The following is a 20975-nucleotide window of genomic DNA, read 5'->3' on the forward strand; positions in this document are numbered from 1 at the left end:
TAGTAAATCTTCATTAAATATCCATCTTCTCACTTTTTTAGACAATTTTGTAATCCATAATATTGGGTTATGATCTGCACCTATCTTCCGTAAGATCTCTATTTTCTTAGTTATAAGGCCTAAGTCCTTTGTACCCCATAACATGTCATTTCTGGAAAAAGTATAATCTCGTACTTCAGGATTAAATTTTCTCCATATGTCTCCCAAATTTTCTTGTTTAACCAGTTCAAAGAAGGATTTTGGCAATTTTTCTTTATTGTAATTTCCCCCCCAGATCTGTCCAATGTATTCTGAATTGTTCTATTAAAATCTCCCATAATCATGACCTGGTCATATGTCACTTCATCAAGTTGTTTTATAATGTCTTTAAAATAACCTTTTGCACCATTTGGTGCATACAGTCCCAATAATAAGGGGTTTTTTTGCATTTATTATTACTTCTACTACCACAAATCTTCCATCTTTATCTTTAAATATTATTTTTGGGTCCAATTCTTGTTTAATGTAAAAAAATCACACCCCTTTTCTTCTGTTCAGCCAGTGAAAAAAATTTCAGTCCCAATTGTTTATTCCATAAAAATGTATAATCCTTTTGTTTAATATGAACTTCTTGTAAGCAAATTATATTACAATTTTGTTTTTTAATCCAATAAAATATTGTCGTTCTTTTTTGTGGTAAATTTAGTCCAGTTACATTCCAAGATAATAATTTATAATCCATCATGGTGCAAATTCTTTATTCTCTTCATAAAATTTACGCAGCTCCTGTGTATTTGTAACTGTAATCCTTCGTTCTTGTAGCTCAAAGCTCAAACCTTCAGGTATTATCCATCTATACCTCATTCCATTGTCACGTAGTTCTTCTGTTAATTTCTTATATGTTCTCCTGTCATTTATCACTTGTCTTGGCAATTCTTTCATTATTCTTACTCTGCTTCCTCCCACTGTCAATATCTTTTCAAAATTTTTATTCAAGATTTTCCCCACCATTTCTTTTGTCATATATCTTATAACCACATCTCTTGGTAAATTATTTTTCTTGGCATATGATGAATTCACTCTATACACATAATCATACATATTTCTAGTCCCTTCAGGTTCTTTCTCCAAGAAATCAGCAATTATTTTTATTACATGTTCTTTTAAGTCTGTCCCTTCTTCTTCAGGTACTCCTCTCAGACGTATTTGTGTCTCCATCAATTTATAGTCATGGATTGTTATTTTTTTCTTGCATTTTTAATAAGGTGGAATCCTGGAGTTTAACATTCCCTTCTACCTCCTGCACTTTTTTTTTGACACCACCACTGTTTCATTTCTAAGCTCTTCCATTTCTTTTTTAAAGTCCTCAATATCTTTTTAAAGTTCTTTTTTGCAAGCATTTATCATCTTTTCCATCCCTTTCATCATCCTAGCTTCCACTGCTTCCAACTGATCTTGCATCTTCTCCAATGAGGCAGCCCTTGCACGGGTTACCTTTGACTCTGACATTAAAAAAACAGTGAAAAGTTTGATATCACCAAATTAAATTTCAACTATTAGGTTTGATAGATTAGAACTTGCCCTTTCAAATGAGCCTAATTTTGCCATCCTCTGACCTTCCCAGGCTCAGATATTAATTTTTTTTAAATTTAGCCTCTCAGTAATGGCTGCCGATGTTTTCTATGGTAATACAATCCTAGAGTAGTTCCACTTCTTCAATAGTTACTTCCTGCTTTGCTTGCCCCAAGTCACGTTCTCACTGGTAGCAAAGTCTCATGATACTTGACGTATTTCCTGTGTTGACTGTAGAAACTGCAGATTTCTGATGATGGTGCTTTCACTCCACAACCGCAGGTAGACAAAACAAATTCCTTTCCAATTTTTAACACTGTCCTTAATTTAACAAAGTCCAAAATTCACCCCTTCTCCTCTTCTTCTTCCAAGCTTTCAAACTTTCTCTTTCCCACCTTCTAATATTATTTTGTTTGCTTTAAAATAGTCCAAAAATGGTAGACAGCAATCAGTACCTTTTTCTAAGGTTATCCAAATCAACACTGGTCTCGTACAGTATCAGATGTTTAGCAGTCTCAAAGAAGATTAGGATCTTGTCAAGCTTATGTCAAATAAATGACTCTGTAAGCTTCTGCAGATGATGAATATGCAACTCTTCTCCGGGGATCCCTCAAAGCCTCAAAGGAGCCCCACCCGAGACTCCCTTTTAGCCAAGGTAAATCATCTCAATGTTTCCTGTGCATATCTTGGACTAATCTCTCACTGTGAAAAGTAGGCAGAAGGCAAAAATTTGCCCTTTACTACCCCAAACAGAAGCTCCAGTCTGCCCCCCTTAGAGAGGCAGGTCAGCTCAGCATTCTCCAAATCCCGGAAGTCGGGATCCTGGAGGCAGTTTTGAAGTGGATGTAAGCTAATTTATCTGAAGCAAGAATAAATTCCAGCAAGATGGAAATGCTACTGGTCAGTGGAAAAATCTAACATAGGATTTAAGGAATCACCTGTTCTGGATGGGGTACTCCCCTTGAAGAAATAGATTGGTAGTCTGAGAGCACTCATGGTCCTAGACCTACTTGTGCCTTTGACTGGTTAGAAGAAGAATAAGAAAAAGAGACTGGATTTATACCTCACCCTTCACTTAGAGTCAGAGCAGTTTACAATCTCCTTTCCCTTCCCCTCCCCACAACAGACACTCTGTGAGGTAGATGGTGTTGAGAGAGCTCTGACAGAAACTGCTCTTGAGAGAATAGTTCTGAGAGAACTTGTAAGTGATCCAAGGTTACTCTAGCAGTTGCATGTGGAGATGAGGTGTAGGGTGAGCAGGAAAAGCCATGTGACTCTTTCCGGTGAGTGTGCGAGAGAGGAAGAGAAAGAGAAAGAGCACTGTTTATGGGATGAAGAAAAGCTCCATCCCCTAGAATGCTCTGCTCAGTACTTTCATTTTCCTTGTTAGTCTGAAGTTGGTTGAAACACAGCAGTTTGCTACATCCAGCAACTCCTGTGAATAAATTGTCCCAGTGAGATCACAAAAGTGTGGGCTTGCAAACTGATTATTTTGGCTGCTTTGGGAGTGTATATTTGTGCATCCACTTTCATTTACTGGAAATGCAACTGCTGGAGAACCCCTTGAAAGCAAAAAAGAAGACAAGGAAATGAAGACTGTATTCAGGGGAACTGCACTGCTATTTATTTGGAATGGGGAAGTCTCCAGAATCCACTCCCAAAGTCTCCCAGCTGCACCCCCAAAGTCCTCAGATATTTCCTGAGCTGAATCTGGCAACCCTACTATATGGTTTGAGGCCAACAATGCCAAAGAGCTGTTCTTGTGAATCTGCCCAACCAATATAGTTCCCAGGGAGATTTGCCTGTCCCCTTCTTTTGGCAGTGAGTTAAGAATTTTTGTTTTGTTTGGTATTCCCTCCTTCCTACTCAATGTTTTAAATTTTTGCTTTTATGGGATTTTTGTATTTAACTTTGGTTTTTATTGTTTTAGTGATGTATTTGGTTTTTAGGGGGTGTTGCCTTTAATGGTTTCAAAATGTGATTTTATTATGAATGTTTTAATTTGTAAGCTGCCTTGGTGACACTAGAAAAGAGTAGGAGTCCAGTAGCACCTTAAAGACTAACAAATTTGTGGTAGGTAGCGTTCATGAGCCACAGCTCATTTCTTCAGGTATTTCATACTCATCCACATATTTTGATCATCTCTAAGGTGCTACTGGACTTTTACTCTTTTCTACTTCTACAAACTAACATGACTACCTATCTTTGTGGCCTTAGTAAGGGCAGAAAGAAGGGGCAGAAATGTTGTTAAACAAACAAACAAGCAAATAAAAAACTTGTCCCATATTTTGACATCATCCCATTGTACATTATCCAGTCCTGCTTCACTTTGCCGGTACATATTGATTAAATAAAACAATAAAAATGGCCAGAACAAGCTAACTTTATGAGATTATATATATGGTAGCATCAAGAAGTGGTGTTTTATTCATGCACGGGAATGCCATAAAACATCAGCAAAATACTGCCCAGAAGGATTTCACTGCAGGATACAAATTGTAAAAAGAAGTATATAACTAAAGGATTGAATCCAGTAATCTGTCAGTGAAAGGTGCTGACTGTTGTATGTCTTCCCTACATTTCCCCTTCCCTCAGCAACCATTTCTGACCCTAGGGTTGTGTGACCTGTGTGAATGAATAATGTGGACTAATAACTATGTGGGTCCCCACTGCAACTATCTGGGTCAGTAGGTTGTAGTGGGGATAGGGTTCCCAGCCTTCCACTGGGGGACAGGGTTTCTTCAGTTTTGGAACCCCCAACCCACCAGCATGGAGCTGGTCAGCAGAGCGATCCCCACCCCCAAAGAGTTCCATTAGCGCTTAACATGCCCAGCACAACCATGTCACCCAGAAGTGATGTCATCATGCCAGGCATGTTGTGCAGGGGACGCTCTAGCATTTGGGTAAAAACTCTATGGCACTATAAAGGTTATTTTACCCAGATGCTAGAGTGTTTCCTGCATGATATGCCCAGCATGATGATGTCATTTCCGGGTGATGTCATTGCACTGTCTCCCACTCAGAGCCAGGTAAGACCTGGCAATCCTAAATGGGGAGGGGACAAAATTACTATTCCTGCATCTTCCACCAGCATAACTCTCCTGACATAAGAGGAAGAAAGTGATTTTGTCCCCTTTCTTCTCCCCACTGCAAACCAATGATTTACACTGCTGTTACTCCATGACCCCAAGAATAAATGCTACTAGGATCTGAAATGGTTTTTGGTGATGGGGAGATGTGAGCAGGGACTGAATGATAATTAATGGGTGATATAAGATAATAAGATTCAGAATAGAAAATGAGTCTTGGTTAGTATAGTCTTGGTTAGTATATCAATTATTATGTGGATTAATTGAAGAATGTTTTCTATTGTAAAATGTGGATGAATGTTATAGTAGATTGATGGGAAAAGGTGGTTAATAATTAGTGTTAATGTTTGCCATAGAATTCAATTCAATAAAAAAATTCAGTTAAAAAAACACAACCTTTGATCCTGATACTGACTAAATTTACCTGATTCACAAGATGGGGGACAGAAAAGGAGGAGAAGAGGGCAAGAAAGGCTCATGACTATGGAATGTCTGCTGGACATCTATTATCTGTTCATTTTTCTTTCAAATTAGAGATTCAGGACAGGTCTCTAATCTTCTGGAGACCCTGGGCTAGGTGGTTTCCTGTTTTTAATCCATTATAGCCTAGGCAGAGATGGCAGACTTCTTCAGCCTTGTAAGCCAAAGCACCTTATACCCATCAACATCAAAATGAGACAGGCTGCCCAATCTGAGAGCATATCTGGAAAGCGGACCCTCCTGGACAAAATAAGAAAATGCTCCAGAGGCCTTTGCATTGTCACTGAACTACTTGGGGTTGCCCTTTTGATCGGAGCAGGGCCTGTTGAGTAGGGGCATAGCCAGGATTGTTTAGGTCACGGCAATTTTAGAAGTTGGAGGGCACTCGTGGCCACCTCTTGCCTTCCCTTCCTTTCAGCTAAGGAGGAGGGGAGAGAGAGGCAGGTCCTGCCTGGGCTGCATCTTTGTGCTTCTGCAGCCAGCTTTGAAGCCAGTTGCAAGAACACAAAGACTAACTGCAGCTGCTACCTCTCACCCTTCCCTCCTATTTGGCTGACCAGGAGGGGAGAGAGAGGTGGGGCCAACAAGCCTGATCTTCCTTCTTTCACAGCCAGCTTCAAAGCCAGCTGCAAGAGCATGAAGATCCGTCCCTCTTGCCCACCCGTCCTGGACCAGGTCTTCCTACTTTCACAGCCAGCTTTGAACTGGCTGCAAGAACACAAAGACCCTCCATGACTGCCTCTTGTCCTCCCATCCTGCTCCACTCTGTCAGGTGCCCTGAGTTGGGAGGCCTTGACAGAGGGCCCTCTGTAGTTACAGGCTTGCTATCAAGTGAGAAGAGGGATGCAGACAGGGCTTTTTTGGTAGAAAAAGCCCAGCAGGAACTCATTTGCATATTAGACCACACTCCTGATGCCAAGTCAGCCAGAACTGCATTCCTGTGCGTTTCTGCTTTAAAAAAAGCCCTGCATGCAGATCAGATTCAGGCCATGTAATTTCTGGTACAGATGACCTTCCCCTGCTCCTTGGAGCATTCACTTACTATGCAGTGAAGGAGAGAAGTTATGACTGTGCTGACCACACCCCTACCTCACCTCCAAGAGACTGATTGCCTGCAAAATGTAGAGAAAGTGGTCATGCCTACAACCCCTCCCCATGATTACTCTACTGCTTTAAGAAAACTGTTTGTCATGGGGAGGGTGTATGCATGCAATTGCTTCCTCTTTACAGTTGCACTCTGCAATGGCAAGGGGCAGGGGCAGCACACTCATGGCCGCTCTCCCTCCCTGCCTGGTGTACTGGACTGCTCTCAGTTGGTTATCACTGACCTTTAGTTAAGTGTGTGCCCTCACCAAACATGGATGATGGGAATTTTCAATTTCTGCTCCTGGGGAAACCAGGACCAATTCCCCACTAGCCTTGTCCCAGTCTCATGCTCCTCTTCTCCGCGGGGCTTTAGTTGGATTTCGCACAAACTGCCCCAAGGCTGCAACTCGCTCCGTCTCTTTCATGTGGCAAGGAGAAACTGATTTTTAGAGGATCTTGCTTGCTGTGTGAAAGAGGTGGAGCAAGTTGCAGCCCCGAGGGTAGCTTGTGCAAAATCGGAAGGAAGCCCCTGGAGAAGAGAAGCATGAGACCGGAACAAGGTTAGTGGGGAATCAGTCCAGCTGTTTATGTGTTGTGTCACATTTCAGTCCTTTACTGCTGCTTTCTTCCAACTTCAGGGTTTGTTGACCTCTAACTGGTGTGTTGGACCATACTATTCAGTTTGTAGCAGATGATAACACCTTCTCCCCCCCATTCCGCAAAGATAAACCAGTGGGAAGTGCTGAAGCAGAGGACAGCTGGCAGCTCCTTCCCTCTGGGGCCATAAAGGTGCCAAAAGTCTGCTGCTGAAACATATGTGTTAACACTAACCTGTAACTGAGCTGTTGCAGCAAGCATCTTCTGCCTGGCTTGGAGTGCTGTGGATGAGGACATGGAGACAGACATGTTCTGCCTCAGCCATCTGATGTCATCCCACATACAAGATAGCTGCAAAATACAGGGCATTAATAGGAGTGAGAGAGCAAATGATTGCATCTGGCTTTCAAAAGTAGCTGTTGTTCTTTTTCACATTTCTATGAGTTACAATGCTGTGAGTGCAAGGTGTGTGTGGCATAACAACCGTAAACAGCATGCGCCTCTCATAATCCATCTGCGCACCATTATTTAATTCCGATATTCATGTGCACATACACACAAGAGCTTATACCCAGAATTAAACTTTGCTGGTTTTAAAGGTGCCACTGGATCCAAACTTTGTTCTATTACTTCAGACCAATACAGTACCCACCAAAAACTATGAGAAAAGAAGATGTTCTCCACTATGATCTTCAGGTAACAACTTGCTGGTGATCCCCAGCCCTAGAGAATATCTGGCTGTCCTCGTCCAGGACCAGAGCCTTTTTGGTCCTGGCCCCAACCTGGTGGAATTCTCTGCCAAATAACATCAGGGCCCTTATGGAATTCCGCAGGGTATGTTAGGTATTTAATTGAGGGCAGCAATAGTTTACATTATGGCTGGCACTCTTCCCTTGCTCTCTGCCCCTCTGTCTGATCCAATTCCTCTCCTCCACATCCACGAGGTTCCCACAGGCTGGAAGCGGGAGGGATGTGCAAATTTTGCCACTGAATTTTAAACTAACGTATTATATTTTATGATTGTATTATTTCTATAGCACTGTACATCACCTAGAGCCCAACAGCTGTGGGGATTGGGTGATTCATAAATATAACACATAAATAATAATAAATAAATCGTACATTACAGCAGTAGTCTTCAACCTTTCAAGACCAGAGACTTTCTGAACATTAGACCCACTGATCTAAAATATAGGGCAGGAATTCACATGATATCAGAGTCATGGGAGAAGAAGGAGGGAAACTGGGGTTACAACCAGTGACAAGCTTAGGACAGTGAGCAGCAGAGCAAGATGGCCAGGTACAGGAAACACAAGCCAAGTAGCAGGATGTATACCATAGTGAGGAGCAAGCCAAGGGCCAAAGTCATGGAAGAATCTTCTTCACATCTGAGTGACTTCACCTTACCGTCCAGCTTCTCTCTTAGTGTGCAGAGAGAAACAGGAGGGCGGTGGCCTCAATGCAAGGCCACTAGCAGCAGATCCTTTCAAAAGAGTACTGAGACCATGGTCACTCTAGAGGGGCTCATGACCCACCAGGTGAGGCTACATAACCCAACTGAGAGTCCCAACCCATGGGTTCAAGGCCTCCGCATTCCTGTATGTTAAGATCTTGAGAAATAACAATGTTTAAATATCTTTCATCAGGTCCCAAAAGACCTAGGCAGGTTTTAATCCCTTCCAAAACTGAACAAAAAAGCGCTATCATTTCATTCCAAACCAAAGGTTTAATCTGAGTCAAATGGTCTGTACTTTGCTCAAACCTGATATACTAGTTAATGCCTTGGCCCAGAATGCTATCACACAGTCTTATAAGATCATGAGCTAGATCCAAGACAAAGTCTTTATTGACTGAAGAAACAGGAAGGCTGATTTTTCCCCCACACCAGAAGCAAATTTCTTGGGGTTGAAAAGGGCTGCCAGGAAAAGGGGAAAGATTCATTAGTGCCTTCCGTCTTAGGATCCAACCCACTGATCCCACCAGACACACCCTATGCCAAATTTGTGCCTTCCAACAGTTTGCAATCCTAACTACAGCAGACTGAACATACAAATCTGAATCTGGTTTGGTTTTAACCATACAAGCCTCATTATCATCTTCTGTCTTTCAGTTGTTTTCCTTCTTGAAGCTGAGCCTGGCTACACACTCTGCCTTGCAGAACTGACATTAATCTTTTCTACTACTACTTCACAGGCAATATTCACTCTAAGCTGCAGAGTCTTGTGAGCAAAAATTGTATTTTGTGAGCTATTGGCATTAAAGTTGTAAGCTAATGCATAAATTATTGTGCTCTGGGGCAATTTGTGGGCAGGCTCTGATGCAGCCTCCAGAGGAGAAATTCAGTCACATGTAAGGTAATAGAATTTTTCTCTGAAAGGGTCAATTGGGGAAGATTGGGTGGTGGTTCTGCAGATTCTATAGGGGACACCTCCCCCAGTGCCCCACTGCTGGCTACAGCCCTGGTCATATGGGAAAATGACAAGGTTGCTACCATACCTTTGTGAACCAGAGAAAATCTTGCATAATGGAGCTGGTGTGAGAGTCATCAATTTCCACAATGGGGATCTGATCTTCATTGGTTACTAACATGTTGTCTTTGTAGTAAAATATCACAGCTAAGTAGAGCCCTCTGGAACCAGAAAGGAGTAAGGAAACAGTTATTTAGAGAGGTGTTCTGGGAAGATCAGAAATTTGTACAGCCAAGGCAGAAGGCATCATTACTTTAGTCTAATCTGTCTTTGTAAATGATTTAAACAATAGAAATCAATTTGTTGAACCAGAGAAGAATCTTCCAAAAAAGTCATTATTATTGATTTTTTCCCCCTGTCTGCCATAAAATAGCTTTGTAAAAGTAGGTGCTTGACACTGCTTTGTCTGTTCAAATAAAAAAACCTAAGATGCCCGGGTTTGGGGTTTTTTGTACTTCTACTGGATGAGTAGCAATATACGATTCGTATCTTCTTGACATTGGCAATCAAATCAGTAGTTGTTTGCTTTTCAAACTTTCTACTTTTCCTCACAGGCTTGTTTAACAGAGGAACCTCTGAGTGGATGTTTGGAACCTCTGTGTGTGGAAGAAGATTCTGGATGTATTCTAGCTGCCATAGAATTGCTTAGGTTGTCAACCTCCAGGTGGACTCTGAAGATCTCCTAGCCACAGAGATCTGTTCCCCTGGAAATGGTCCATCCTTTTCCCAAACGCCAACCTCTCCAAGCTCCACTCAGAAAACTTCAGGAATTTACTAACGAAGAGTTGCCAGATGTATTCGGTCTTAAAGTGCATAAAGAAGCCCCAGCTTTTCACCTCCTGTTCCACTGTCAAGGGCATTTATTTTTATTTTTTCAAAAACCAGTAATAATGCTCTTGTGGTCATAATGAGAGGAAAAGCTGCATCTGACTTCCTTCATGAATCTAATTCTAACTATCTTAGAGAATAAATAAAACAGGCTCTAAATGACACTGGACATTCCCTCTGCAGCTACATATTGTAGGAGAAAAACCAGGATTCAGCAGGCAGGATATTTTTCAGAAAAGCTTAATCCTTTCACTGAAGAACCTAATCTGCAATATGGGAATAATAATAATAGCAGCCTATTTTATTGGACTGTCACAAGGATTACCGCAATTATGTAGAAATGCTTTAAACATTGGAAGCACTATAGCAGTGTTAAATATGACTATTTTATTCTTGCTGCAGAGTCCCAATAAACATCTAAGGGTTCTCCAGAACACAGTTTGAAAACCATTGACATAACCCCTAGGAGTACTTGATTTAAAGCAATATGGTTCAGCCTGAAGACCACCTGAATCGATGGGCTCTTTTGGACTTGCATCAGACCATCATTTTGTCCAACAGATCTTCAAAACTGTTTACACAAAATTCATTCCTTTTAAATATTTACATTTGCAATTAGTTACATACATTAATCAGTGGATTCAGTGAATTGAAGAACCCTCAGGGAGCTCTCTGGAAAGAACCAACGTCTTACGAAAATACAAAGAAGAAGAAAACAAACTGAACACTCTCAGTGATGAAAGAAGACATAATCTAGCCTGTGTAACTTTCATTCATGAAGACCAACGCATCACGATGCAGAGGGAGGGAGGTTAAATTGGGTCAGAAAGGACAGCCAAAAATGTTAAGGAGTCTCAAAACTGGATATGCTGGTAAACAAGCATTAATGTTGTTTTATACCTATTTTTTAAAGCTAATTGACTTGTGACTATGAATAGCTTTCATTGTAGGGCAACAGAAGAACCAGCTCCTGGAAAGCATTTGCTGCTAACTATTCTGTTTTACAGATCTTTTTAAGAATGTCTTCACCAGGGGAAATTGGAAGGGTGAGTTTCCTAAGAAATATTGACTACCTGTCTGTCTGTCTATGAACAAATCCATGACGTGCATTTATTGAAACTTTTAATTCACTGGAGGCTCTGGGTGTTTTAAATAGTATGCCTGTTCCCTCATGAGCTTCCTTATCTCCAGAGTTCATCAGGAAAAGCCTTTTTCCTTTGTCTAGTCCATGGCCATCTAGTCCATGATGGCCATGTAGAGCAGGGTACTATCTATGGTGTACCTCAGAGATCAGGTCTTTTCCTTTGATGCAAGACTTCCCACCCCGCGCTGACAGACAAAAATAGTTGGAGAAATTGGGGAGGGGGCAACTGGCATTACTCAATACCATGAATCACTTCCAGCATGACCTAGAAGTGACATCAGGTGACATTCTAGCATTCACTCAAGATTTTTTGGTCAAACCATAGAGTTTTGTCTGAAGACTGCAGAATCACTGACAACGTGATGATATCTCTTCTAGGCTATGTTGGAACTGATGTCATTGTGACACTGTGACATTGCTGCCAAGGCCCCTTCATTCTGGATATATCTCTTGTTGTTTTGCAGCCTAAGGCTGGAAACCCTATGAGGTACCATATTTGTGGAACTCCATCCCTAGAAAAAGCCAAACAAGCATGTTATGGGGGGCATTTTAGGAGGCTAACTGAGGCATTTCTGTTCTTCTATTCTTTGGACTGAATTGACTGTGATCAGGGCCAGTGCCAGGGTTTTTGGCGCCCCAGGCAAGGGGTATATGCCACCCCACCTCCCCCTTGGTATTCCTTGGAGGACACCCTTCCAAATACTAGCCAAGGCCAACTGTGCTTAGTTTTCGAGATCTGATGAGTCTGGGCTAGCCTGTGCTAACCAGATCAGTGCAGAGGGCCACTGGAGGCCAGGGGCAAGCTGAGCCAGGCCCCTGCTCAAACCTCAAGTGCCACCATTTGGCCCAGATCTCTCATCAGCCATGGCAGTTTGCGTCAGCTCACCTCTTGTCTCCTGCACTGCTTCCAGTTTGGAGAACAATGAAATGAGGGAGCTAATGCACATTGTTAGATTACTAAACTGAGGGGCCCTACAGTTCTGGCTTGCAGCACAGCAGGCTGCACTTAGCTGGACTTGCTCCAGGGCAATTTTTGTTTCCGAACCCATTCCTTCATAGAGTCCACCCTTCAAAGCAGCCATTTTCTCCAGGGGGAACTGACTTCTGTAGTTTGGAAATCAGTTTTAATTCCAGGAAATACCCAGGCCTCACCCGGAGGTTGGCAACCCTAGGCCTAGGCCCATATAGACTAGCAATCTAATTCCAACAGTGGCCACCCAGGCAATTCTAGAAACCTGTAAGCAAGGCATTTCTATGTAGGATCTTGCTGCATGTTGAAGGACACGATCCAGCATCTTTAAGTCCCACTCATTTAAATGGAAGAATAAAGCATGTGCCTCTGTCTCTCTCTATTTCAATAGGACTGAAAAGGACAAAACTTTGAAGAGGACATCCTCAAAGTCTTTTAATTAATAAATTATTTTAATAAAACGTAACTGAATTTAAAAATGTCTCAATGTTTGTGCCTTTAAACTTTTTGAGCAGAATGTTGGGAGGAACAATTTATTGGACGCCTCCTATAGTATAGATTCTAACTGTAACTGAACCACTCCCCCCTCAGAGATTATTAAAAAGAATGCTGAAGATTCAGGAAAAGGACCTCAGATATCCTGAACAGAGATGCCTTCCAACTACCAGCCACACACAGTTTCTGGGTTGAGCTTTGTAATGAGGATTTCAGAGGCATGATTGGTGGTCTAGTGCATCAAACATACCGTTTCAAAGTCTTCACAAACTTGTTTGAAGAATGAAAGAGATGCTTCAGGCTTCTTGAGACAGACTGTTTACGACCAGCATTCTGCAGTTTAGAACTCTCTGGAGAAAGAAAAAAAGAAATGAGGGAGGGAGGAAACAAAAAAGAAAGGAAGAAATGAAATGTGGTTTAATAGAAACACACAATGTATCTTTGCTAAGGCCATGATGGCTACTCCACTGGAATCATCATGGCATGTATTTTACACTGATGAAAACAAGGGGATAGCGAGTCAAACATCTATAGCTGCTAACTTCCAGGCAGGGTCTGGAGCTAGGGTGGTCAGCCTCCAGGTGCAACTTGGAGATCTCCCGCTTTTAAAACATTGCACCATGCCCCTCCCCAAACCCCACCCTCTCCTGGATCCACCCCCATAGTCTCCAGGTATTTTCCAACACAGACCTGGAAACCCCATCAGAAGCTCTCCCTAATTTACAACTGATCTCCAGACTATAGAGATCAGGAAACAATGGCTGCTTTGGAAGGTGAACTCTGTGGGTGAGCCCTGCTGAGATCTCTCTGCTCACCAAAGCCCACCATCCCCAGACTCCACCTCCCAAATTATCCAGGAATGTCAAACTGGCACACCTACAAAGCAAGTGAATTTTTTTTTTTGGGGGGGGGGTGCCATTAACTTCCTGCAAGACTAACAGCAACTTCAGAAGGAGAGAAATGATGCAGGCAGAAAGAGGTATGACCTGGTACCATCCTACTGCCACTGCTTAAATCAGATCTGGAGACCCCCAGTTAATTATGTCTCGTTTAATGTTAAAAAAAAATTGGAAGGCCAAATTACAGTTCTGCATTCCAACATGCAGAGTGTTCTTGATCTTTAGGATCCTCCCCCATAGCCCCTTTAACTCCAATAGAAAAAAATTCCTGATAACACCAATGTTTCCTTTAAGCTGAGTTAGTGTGAGTTAGCTCACAGTTTTTTAGCCTCCAGCTCGCACATTTTTGTCTTAACTCAGGAAAAATGGCCCCAGAGCAAACTAATTTCTGCTGTAGTCCACAACTTTAATACCTGTAGCTCATGAAGTAGAATTTTTGTTCACAAGACTCCACAGCTTAGAGGGAGTATTAATTAACATCCATGTAAAGAACAGAAAGGAGGATCTCATCTGTCCTGGAGAAGAGGAGTAGAGTGAAGGGCTTTGTTACCTACTGCTGTCATCCTCCTGAAATTTATTTCTTTTTTCTTGAGGAGATTTGCTAGAAATGTCTAACCCAGTGAGTATTGTGATTGCTTTTGAATCTGAAAATGTGTTTCTAGTACCTCATAACATGCTCTGGGCTAATTTACAAAGCTGAAGCCACTTGCAGAAGTGTCAATGACATTTGTGGCAGGAGAGAGTATGACCTGGGGCTTTGTCTCCCAACTCTTAGAAGGCCAGCAGAAGCAGGGGCCATGGAGACCAGGGGAATGGGGTATCACCATCTGTACCTCCCGCCCCATTACCTCTTTGCTACTGCAAAAGGGGTGGTGGAACAGGTGAGAGCCTTGTAGCCTTGGCATAGCACAGAAGTGGCAACTAGTTCAATTAGAAGAGCTGGCAGAGAGCACAGGACAGTGATACCCCTAAACACTTTCTCATTGGCTCAGCTGCTCAACCACTGGCAGAACATAGTTGGCTCTAGCTGATAAGGTCTTGCCACCTCCTCAACAGTATGCAGGTGGAATATAGATGCCCTAGGGTTGCCAGCCTCCAGGTGAGGCCTGGGGATCTCCTGCTTTTACAACTGAGATCCAGCTGGCAGAGATCAGTTCCCCTGGAAAAAATGGCTACTTTGGAGGGTGGACTCTATGGCCATTGTACCAAGCTGAGGCCCCTCCCCTCCCCAAACCCTGCCATCTCCCAGCTCCATCCCCAAAGTCTCCAGGTATTTTCCAATACAGACCAGGCAACCCTATATTCCCCCTTTTACAGAACTCCCCGAGTAATGGGTTTTAGTTTTCCTGTCTCCTGCAGAGAGGGAAGCAGGTGGGGAAGAGACCCAGCAGAGAGGCTTGGCTGCTAAGTGGAACTGTTCTCCTAGTTCTACTTGTTTCATGTATTTTTTTGGGAGGTGGGGGTGGGGGGTGGAATGGGATGGAATACATATTGCAGTTTAATACGCTGTATTGTACTGTGCTCTAGAAATTTCTCTGCTCAGAAGCTTATCTGCTACTTCACACCTCAACATCTTGTAAAGGTTATTTCTGGGGTGCATTTGGCAGGGGTTAAAGGTTTGTTTTAATCTCTGACCCATTGCTTTTGGCTGTTTTCTTCAGATTGCTTGTTTAATTGTGATGGTTTTATTACTGCATTTTACTGCTATCAGGTGGATTTCATTCTCCGTTGGCTGTCTGGAGTGTAGTGTAGCAGAAAAGGCAGTATGCAAACATTTCAATTGCAGATAGACCTCTGCTCTGCCTGCTTGTTGTGGGAAGAAAGATTAACTAGATAGAAGCTACTGAAACTGGCGAGAGGCTGATTGCTTAGTTTTGCTGAGCCTGCTTATTTTGGCTGGAGAAATGACACTTGCATGAGGATCCAGATTAAATTTGAAACTGCTGTCAGTTTTTCACCTCTCTGTGCTGGAGGAGGAAAACAAAACCTTATTTTACTGCCAGTTCTCTGGATAGTTCCTGAAGAGGAGATTTCTCCTAAACTGTCATACTAAAATGAAGAATCTGACTGTCACCTTAAAAAGGTTGGACACATTTGTTCCTGTCAGAAACCATATGTATGTTTTATAGCTTTTTTAAAAAACTTGAATGTTGTGGCACATTATTTTTGACACGAGAGGGAGATGAAACTTTAGCATAATGGCTGATACAGTGATGAAGACTTTCATTATCTTCTAGAGAAGATACAGAAGAAACAAGGAAGGAAGGGAAGTTCAAAGTAAGTTGCTGGTATTCACACAGTGCTTAAGCTATAAGCTGTGCTTAAGCTATATTTATTTAAAATAAAGAGAACTTTGACAGGCTTGACTTTATTAGTTTGGGCAGGGCTTTTTTTGAGCAGGAATGCACAGGAACACAGTTCCAGCTGGCTTGGTGTCAGGGGTGTGCAGCCTTTTTTTTTTTTAACCTTTAATGGCATAATAGATTCAGATAAAAATACACAGAATATAAAAATTTAAACATTGGAGATAAAATCAAAATAAAACCGAGCTTACAGATGCATTCAAACATGGTCAGAATTAAATTTAAGGATGTCAGCCAGAAATTTTGCCACAGCCTCACTAACCACCCCCTCAGTATCACTCAATAAATAATAACAGGGTGGCAGAATCTGGAGAAAAAGAAAGCTTGCCAAATAAATCTTTACGGAGGTTATGGTATAAAGAACAATCAAGCAATATATGCTGGATTGAGTCAGGGGTATTTGCTCCACAGGAGCAAAGTCTGTCGGCTAAAGGGACTCGCTGATATCTCCCTTGTAAAACTTTGGAGGGAAACGCGTTTAATCTAGCCAACATAAATGCCATGCGATGACTTGGAGTGGTTAGGTCTGATAGATAATTGGGCATTTTGCCACAAAAAGCATAAAGACCTAAGGAAGCTGGAGAGCAAATATAAGGGTCAGTTGGCCGTAATTTTGTTTCCTCCGATTCCCATAGTCTCAGTTTAATACATCTGAAGATATATGACTCATCAGCGGTAGAAAAATCATCTACCTCTAACCCCAATTGATTGAGTTTAGACAGAAGCACTGCTGTCCAGGATGAAATATATGGGTCTCTTTTCATACAATCAAGAAGGCTGTTGGGATCTGTTCTAAAATGAATTTTGAGCCAGAATTTAAACACTGCAATCCAGGCTTTTGTCTCCACCAAAGACTGACCCACTTCAGAGCAGAGAGCAAAGTAGGACACACATTTTGGCAAACCAAGAATTTGTCTGAAGAATGAGGCTTGAATGCCCTCCACTTTCCTGGTAAAAGCTGAGATCCAAATAGGGATACCATAGAGGATTTGGGCAAGCGTTTTGGCTTTGAACACTTTAATAGCTGCTGGAACTAATTGGTTGCCCCTTGCAAAGAAAAACTGTTTAATTTGAGCAGCTGAACATTTAGCCAAGTTGACGGTGTTGTTACGATGTGAAACCCAGCTTAACTTGTGGTTAAAAGTGATCCCCAAGTATTTAAAAATTTTTGTTTGCTCGATTGTTGAATTGCCAATAAACCATCTCTATGGGCGCCAGCAGTTTGAAAAGACAACTACTTTAGATTTGGTGTAATTGATAGTAAGTGAATTACAATTACAGTAGTCATAAAAGGCATTCAAATACCTTTGCAGGCCCACTCTTGTACAAGAGAGGATGGTAGTGTCATCGGCATAAAGTAATGTGCAGCCTATTATGCAAATAAGTTCCTGCTGGGCTTTTTCTACAAAAAAAAGCCCTGTGTTTGGGTGTTCATGCTTATAGCTTGGCCTCAAGAAAATGTGATGCACAGTAATGGGAGTTGCTGTAGGAACACCAAGCCAGCTGCACAACATTTCAGCTACGGTTGTTGACCTCCAGGTTGCAACTGGAGATCTGCTATTATAATTGATCTCCAGAGGACCAAGATCAGTTCCCCTGGAAAAAAAAATGGCTGCTTTGTAAGGTGGTCTCAGTGGCATTATACTCTGCTGAGGTCCCTCCCCTCCCTTCTTCAAGCTTCACCCCTAGAATCTCCAGGTATTTTCCAACCTAGAGCTGGCAACCCTAGGTTTAACTGTGCTTTTCTCTCCTTCCTCTGCAGATAATTAGAAACCTTGAGTACCAAGGAGCAAGAAGCCAAAGGTCTTTTGCTCTGGGGCTGGCAGTTGGTGCCTTTGGTTGAGACAGTTATAGGATCCTGGATCAGCCTAAAATATAATGTTGTTTTATTTTTATTGGATTGTTTATATTGGATTTTCTTGGTGGGGAAGGAAGGCAGAATTAGCTGCTTTGGATCTCTCTGGGAAGAAAAGCATGTTCTAAACATTTAAATAAATAAAAGGTCATAATACAAAACACCCAGGAGGAGGTATCCAGCTCTCCAAAGCTAAATGTTGTGAGTAGAGCATGAGATACAAATAGGGGGCTTTCCCATAGTTCAGTGTGGATTGGTTCAGATCTTAAGAAAAGCTGCCTGCAGGAGCAATGTGCACACAGAGCTTCTTCAACTCAACAGAGAGGTCGTTTTCGCACTCACCTCCAGCCGGCGTGACCCCCCTCTTCACCGCGCAGGATCTGCGCGGATTTCGCACTAAATGCTGCGGAGCAGCCTTTTGCGCCGGAAACTCCCGTCGCAAAAGCTGCTCAAACGTAAATTGCCAAAAAGCAGTTTGGCGTTTGAGCGGCTTTTGCGCCGGGAGTTTCCGGTGCAAAAGGCTGCTCCACAGCATTTAGTGCGAAATCCGCGCAGATCCTGCGCGGTGAAGAGGGGGGTCGCGCCGGCTGGAGGTGAGTGCGAAAACGACCATAGTTTCAGAGGGTAGCCATATTTGTCTGCAGTAGAACAGTTATATCTGAGTCAAGTAGCTCGGAGACTCCGAAGAGCCTCAGAGGCTCACAATCTCCTTTACCTTCCTCCCTCACAACAGACACCCTGTGAGGTGGGTGGGGCTAGAGAGGGCTCTCACAGCAGCTGCCCTTTCAAGGACAACCTCTGCCAGAGCTATGGCTGACCCAAGGCCATGCTAGCAGGTGCAAGTGGAGGAGTGGGAAATCAAACCCGGTTGTCCCAGATAAGAATCCACACACTTAACCACTACACCAAACTGGCAGATTGTGAAGAACTCTTGGAAGATCCCTCTAAATTTGTGAGTGGACAACAACATGGCAAATGAACTCCAATGCAGGAAAGTGTAGAATTTTGGGCACTGAAACAACAAAGCCCAGACTAGCCCAATCTCATAAGATCTTGGAAGCTAAGCATGGTCAGCCCTGATTAGTATTTGCATAGGAGACTATGAAGGAAGTCCAGGGTCACAACACAGAGGCAGGCAATCGTAAACCACCTCCGTATGTCTTTTGCATTGAAAACCCTATGGAGTCACCATAAGTCAGCTGTGATTTGATGGCACTTAGAGAAAGAAAGAGGTGGTCTAGATGGGTGACTGAAGTATGTTACGACTGAATGGTATCTGTACTGAAGGGGGCTGATGTGACAGGTTTGGGCGAGAGACTTCAGAGTGTGGGGGAAAAAAGCTGAAGTGTGTGAGAGAAATCTATGTTCTTTGTAGAAATTACTAGCCTGAGTAGCAAGTAGGGTTGCCAATCCCCAAGTGGAGGCAGGGGATCCCCCAGTTTGGAGGGCCCCCCCCTGCTTCAGGGTCATCAGAAAGTGTGTGGGGAGGAATGTCTGCTGGGCACTCCATTATTTCCAATGGAGACCGATTCCCATAGGGAAAAATGGAGAATTGATCCGTGGGTATTACTACATCAAATAGTGAACTGGTGTATGCTGGAAGTGATCTTGCCAAGTTGCCTGTGACATAGCCTGGGGCCTCCCTCCTGCTCCTTGTAAGTCCCCATTGGCCAGTTGATTGGCAGTAGGGGGGTGGGGAATCCCCCCCCCCTCCAACAGAGGACTAGGGTTACCAGGGTTAAGATCCAGGCTCCATTAATGTGCAAGAAAACATTCACATACTATTCACATATCTTCACTTCTCAGCTTTTTCTCCACCTCTTCTCTCATCCTATGGTGGCAAAAAAGAAACTTATTTTCTCCTTTCTTATCCCTCCCCCCCTCATGTTAAGCTGTTTGGCTGATACATTATTCTGAGGTCGAACCCTCAGATGGCTTTTGCACTGTCATCTTGGGATGCAGTCAGTTTTGAGGTGAGCATGTGTTATATCAAAAGCTTCCTACACCAGAATTAGTGTAGGAGGTACATAAAAGTTCCAGTCAGAGAACCTAAGGGGATTCTCCAAGTATGCATAAAAATATGGAAGAAATTCCCAAATTGTTTATTGGTCTTTTCTCATGATTCCTCGTGAGCCCCCAGTTTAGCAACAGCAAAAGTTTTTAAATGGGCTGCTGAAGAAACATATAGACCCATAGATTTGTCATGTGCTTTGTGAAGGGAGTTGGTAAAATATATATAACAGGTGCCTCAGCAGGTTCCCTTATCCTTATTTTCTGCTTGGCAAAGAGCAGAGTTTTAAGTATATTAATTCCAACCAAAGTAGGGGAAAGGTACATGCTCTTTTACAGAAGACCTGACCTTCTAAAAAGAAAACATCGTAATACATCAAGAAACACCAGGCAATTATACTAGCGAAATAAATAACAGGGCACCTTTAAAGTGGGAAAGTATGCTGTCGGGCTAGTCAAATGGTTTGGCTCCACTCCACAAACACTTTAATGGCCACTACTAAAGAACCAACTTACAAGCACTGCCACAGCTATTCCCACCTTGTTGACTGCTTTTGTTTTTACAGTCTTGTATAAACAGAAATGCTGAATTGGGATTAAAAATAATTTGGGATCCACAGGAAATAAAGTATTTGAATGGCTGGACATTTAATTAGCTAATAAATAACACGGTGTGGTACTAATTGTACAGCAGCAAAGCTAAGACTTGAAGTTAAGCTGCATCAATAAATGATAAGGCAAGCTGGCTTTGAGGCCCTATAATGAAAACCTTCTTGCGAACACTTAAATGAGCAGCAAAGATCAAGTAGCAGCCATGACTCAGATTTCTACTAGAAACACCTAACCCTGTTCTATACTAAGCATAAGAGGTATGGATTTGGAGGGTGGGGGTGGGTGGGAAACCTTTTAAAATGTGTGTTTTAATTTAATTATTCCGTTATATATTTAATTCAGTCAAAATCAAGGCTTTAAATCTTGGAATAATGAAATCAATGGGTGCGTGAAAAACCTCTGACGGGGACACACATGTATCTGTTTCTGACCCAGCCTTTTGTCGAAGAGGCTTGTCCCACTTATCAATTCACCCATGCAGCAACCACATAGCACTATGCATGGAGAAAAATCTCAGCTTTCCCGACG

The 20975-nt window shown here is 42.5% G+C and overlaps 1 protein-coding gene across 1 annotated transcript in view; it reads right to left on the reverse strand.

The window, feature by feature from the left end:
* Nucleotides 1–20975, reverse strand: part of ANKFN1 (ankyrin repeat and fibronectin type III domain containing 1) — a 188511-nt gene that overhangs the window by 55642 nt on the left and 111894 nt on the right. Inside the window, exons 9-11 of the mRNA XM_060252504.1 lie at nt 12959–13058; nt 9300–9432; nt 7038–7154 (exon numbers count right to left, since the gene is read on the reverse strand). Coding sequence (XP_060108487.1) covers nt 7038–7154; nt 9300–9432; nt 12959–13058 — 350 coding nt within the window. The remainder of the gene's footprint in view (nt 1–7037; nt 7155–9299; nt 9433–12958; nt 13059–20975) is intronic.

This window comes from Heteronotia binoei, chromosome 13 (genome assembly GCF_032191835.1).
Source record: "Heteronotia binoei isolate CCM8104 ecotype False Entrance Well chromosome 13, APGP_CSIRO_Hbin_v1, whole genome shotgun sequence".
NCBI classification, from domain to species: Eukaryota; Metazoa; Chordata; class Lepidosauria; order Squamata; family Gekkonidae; genus Heteronotia; species Heteronotia binoei.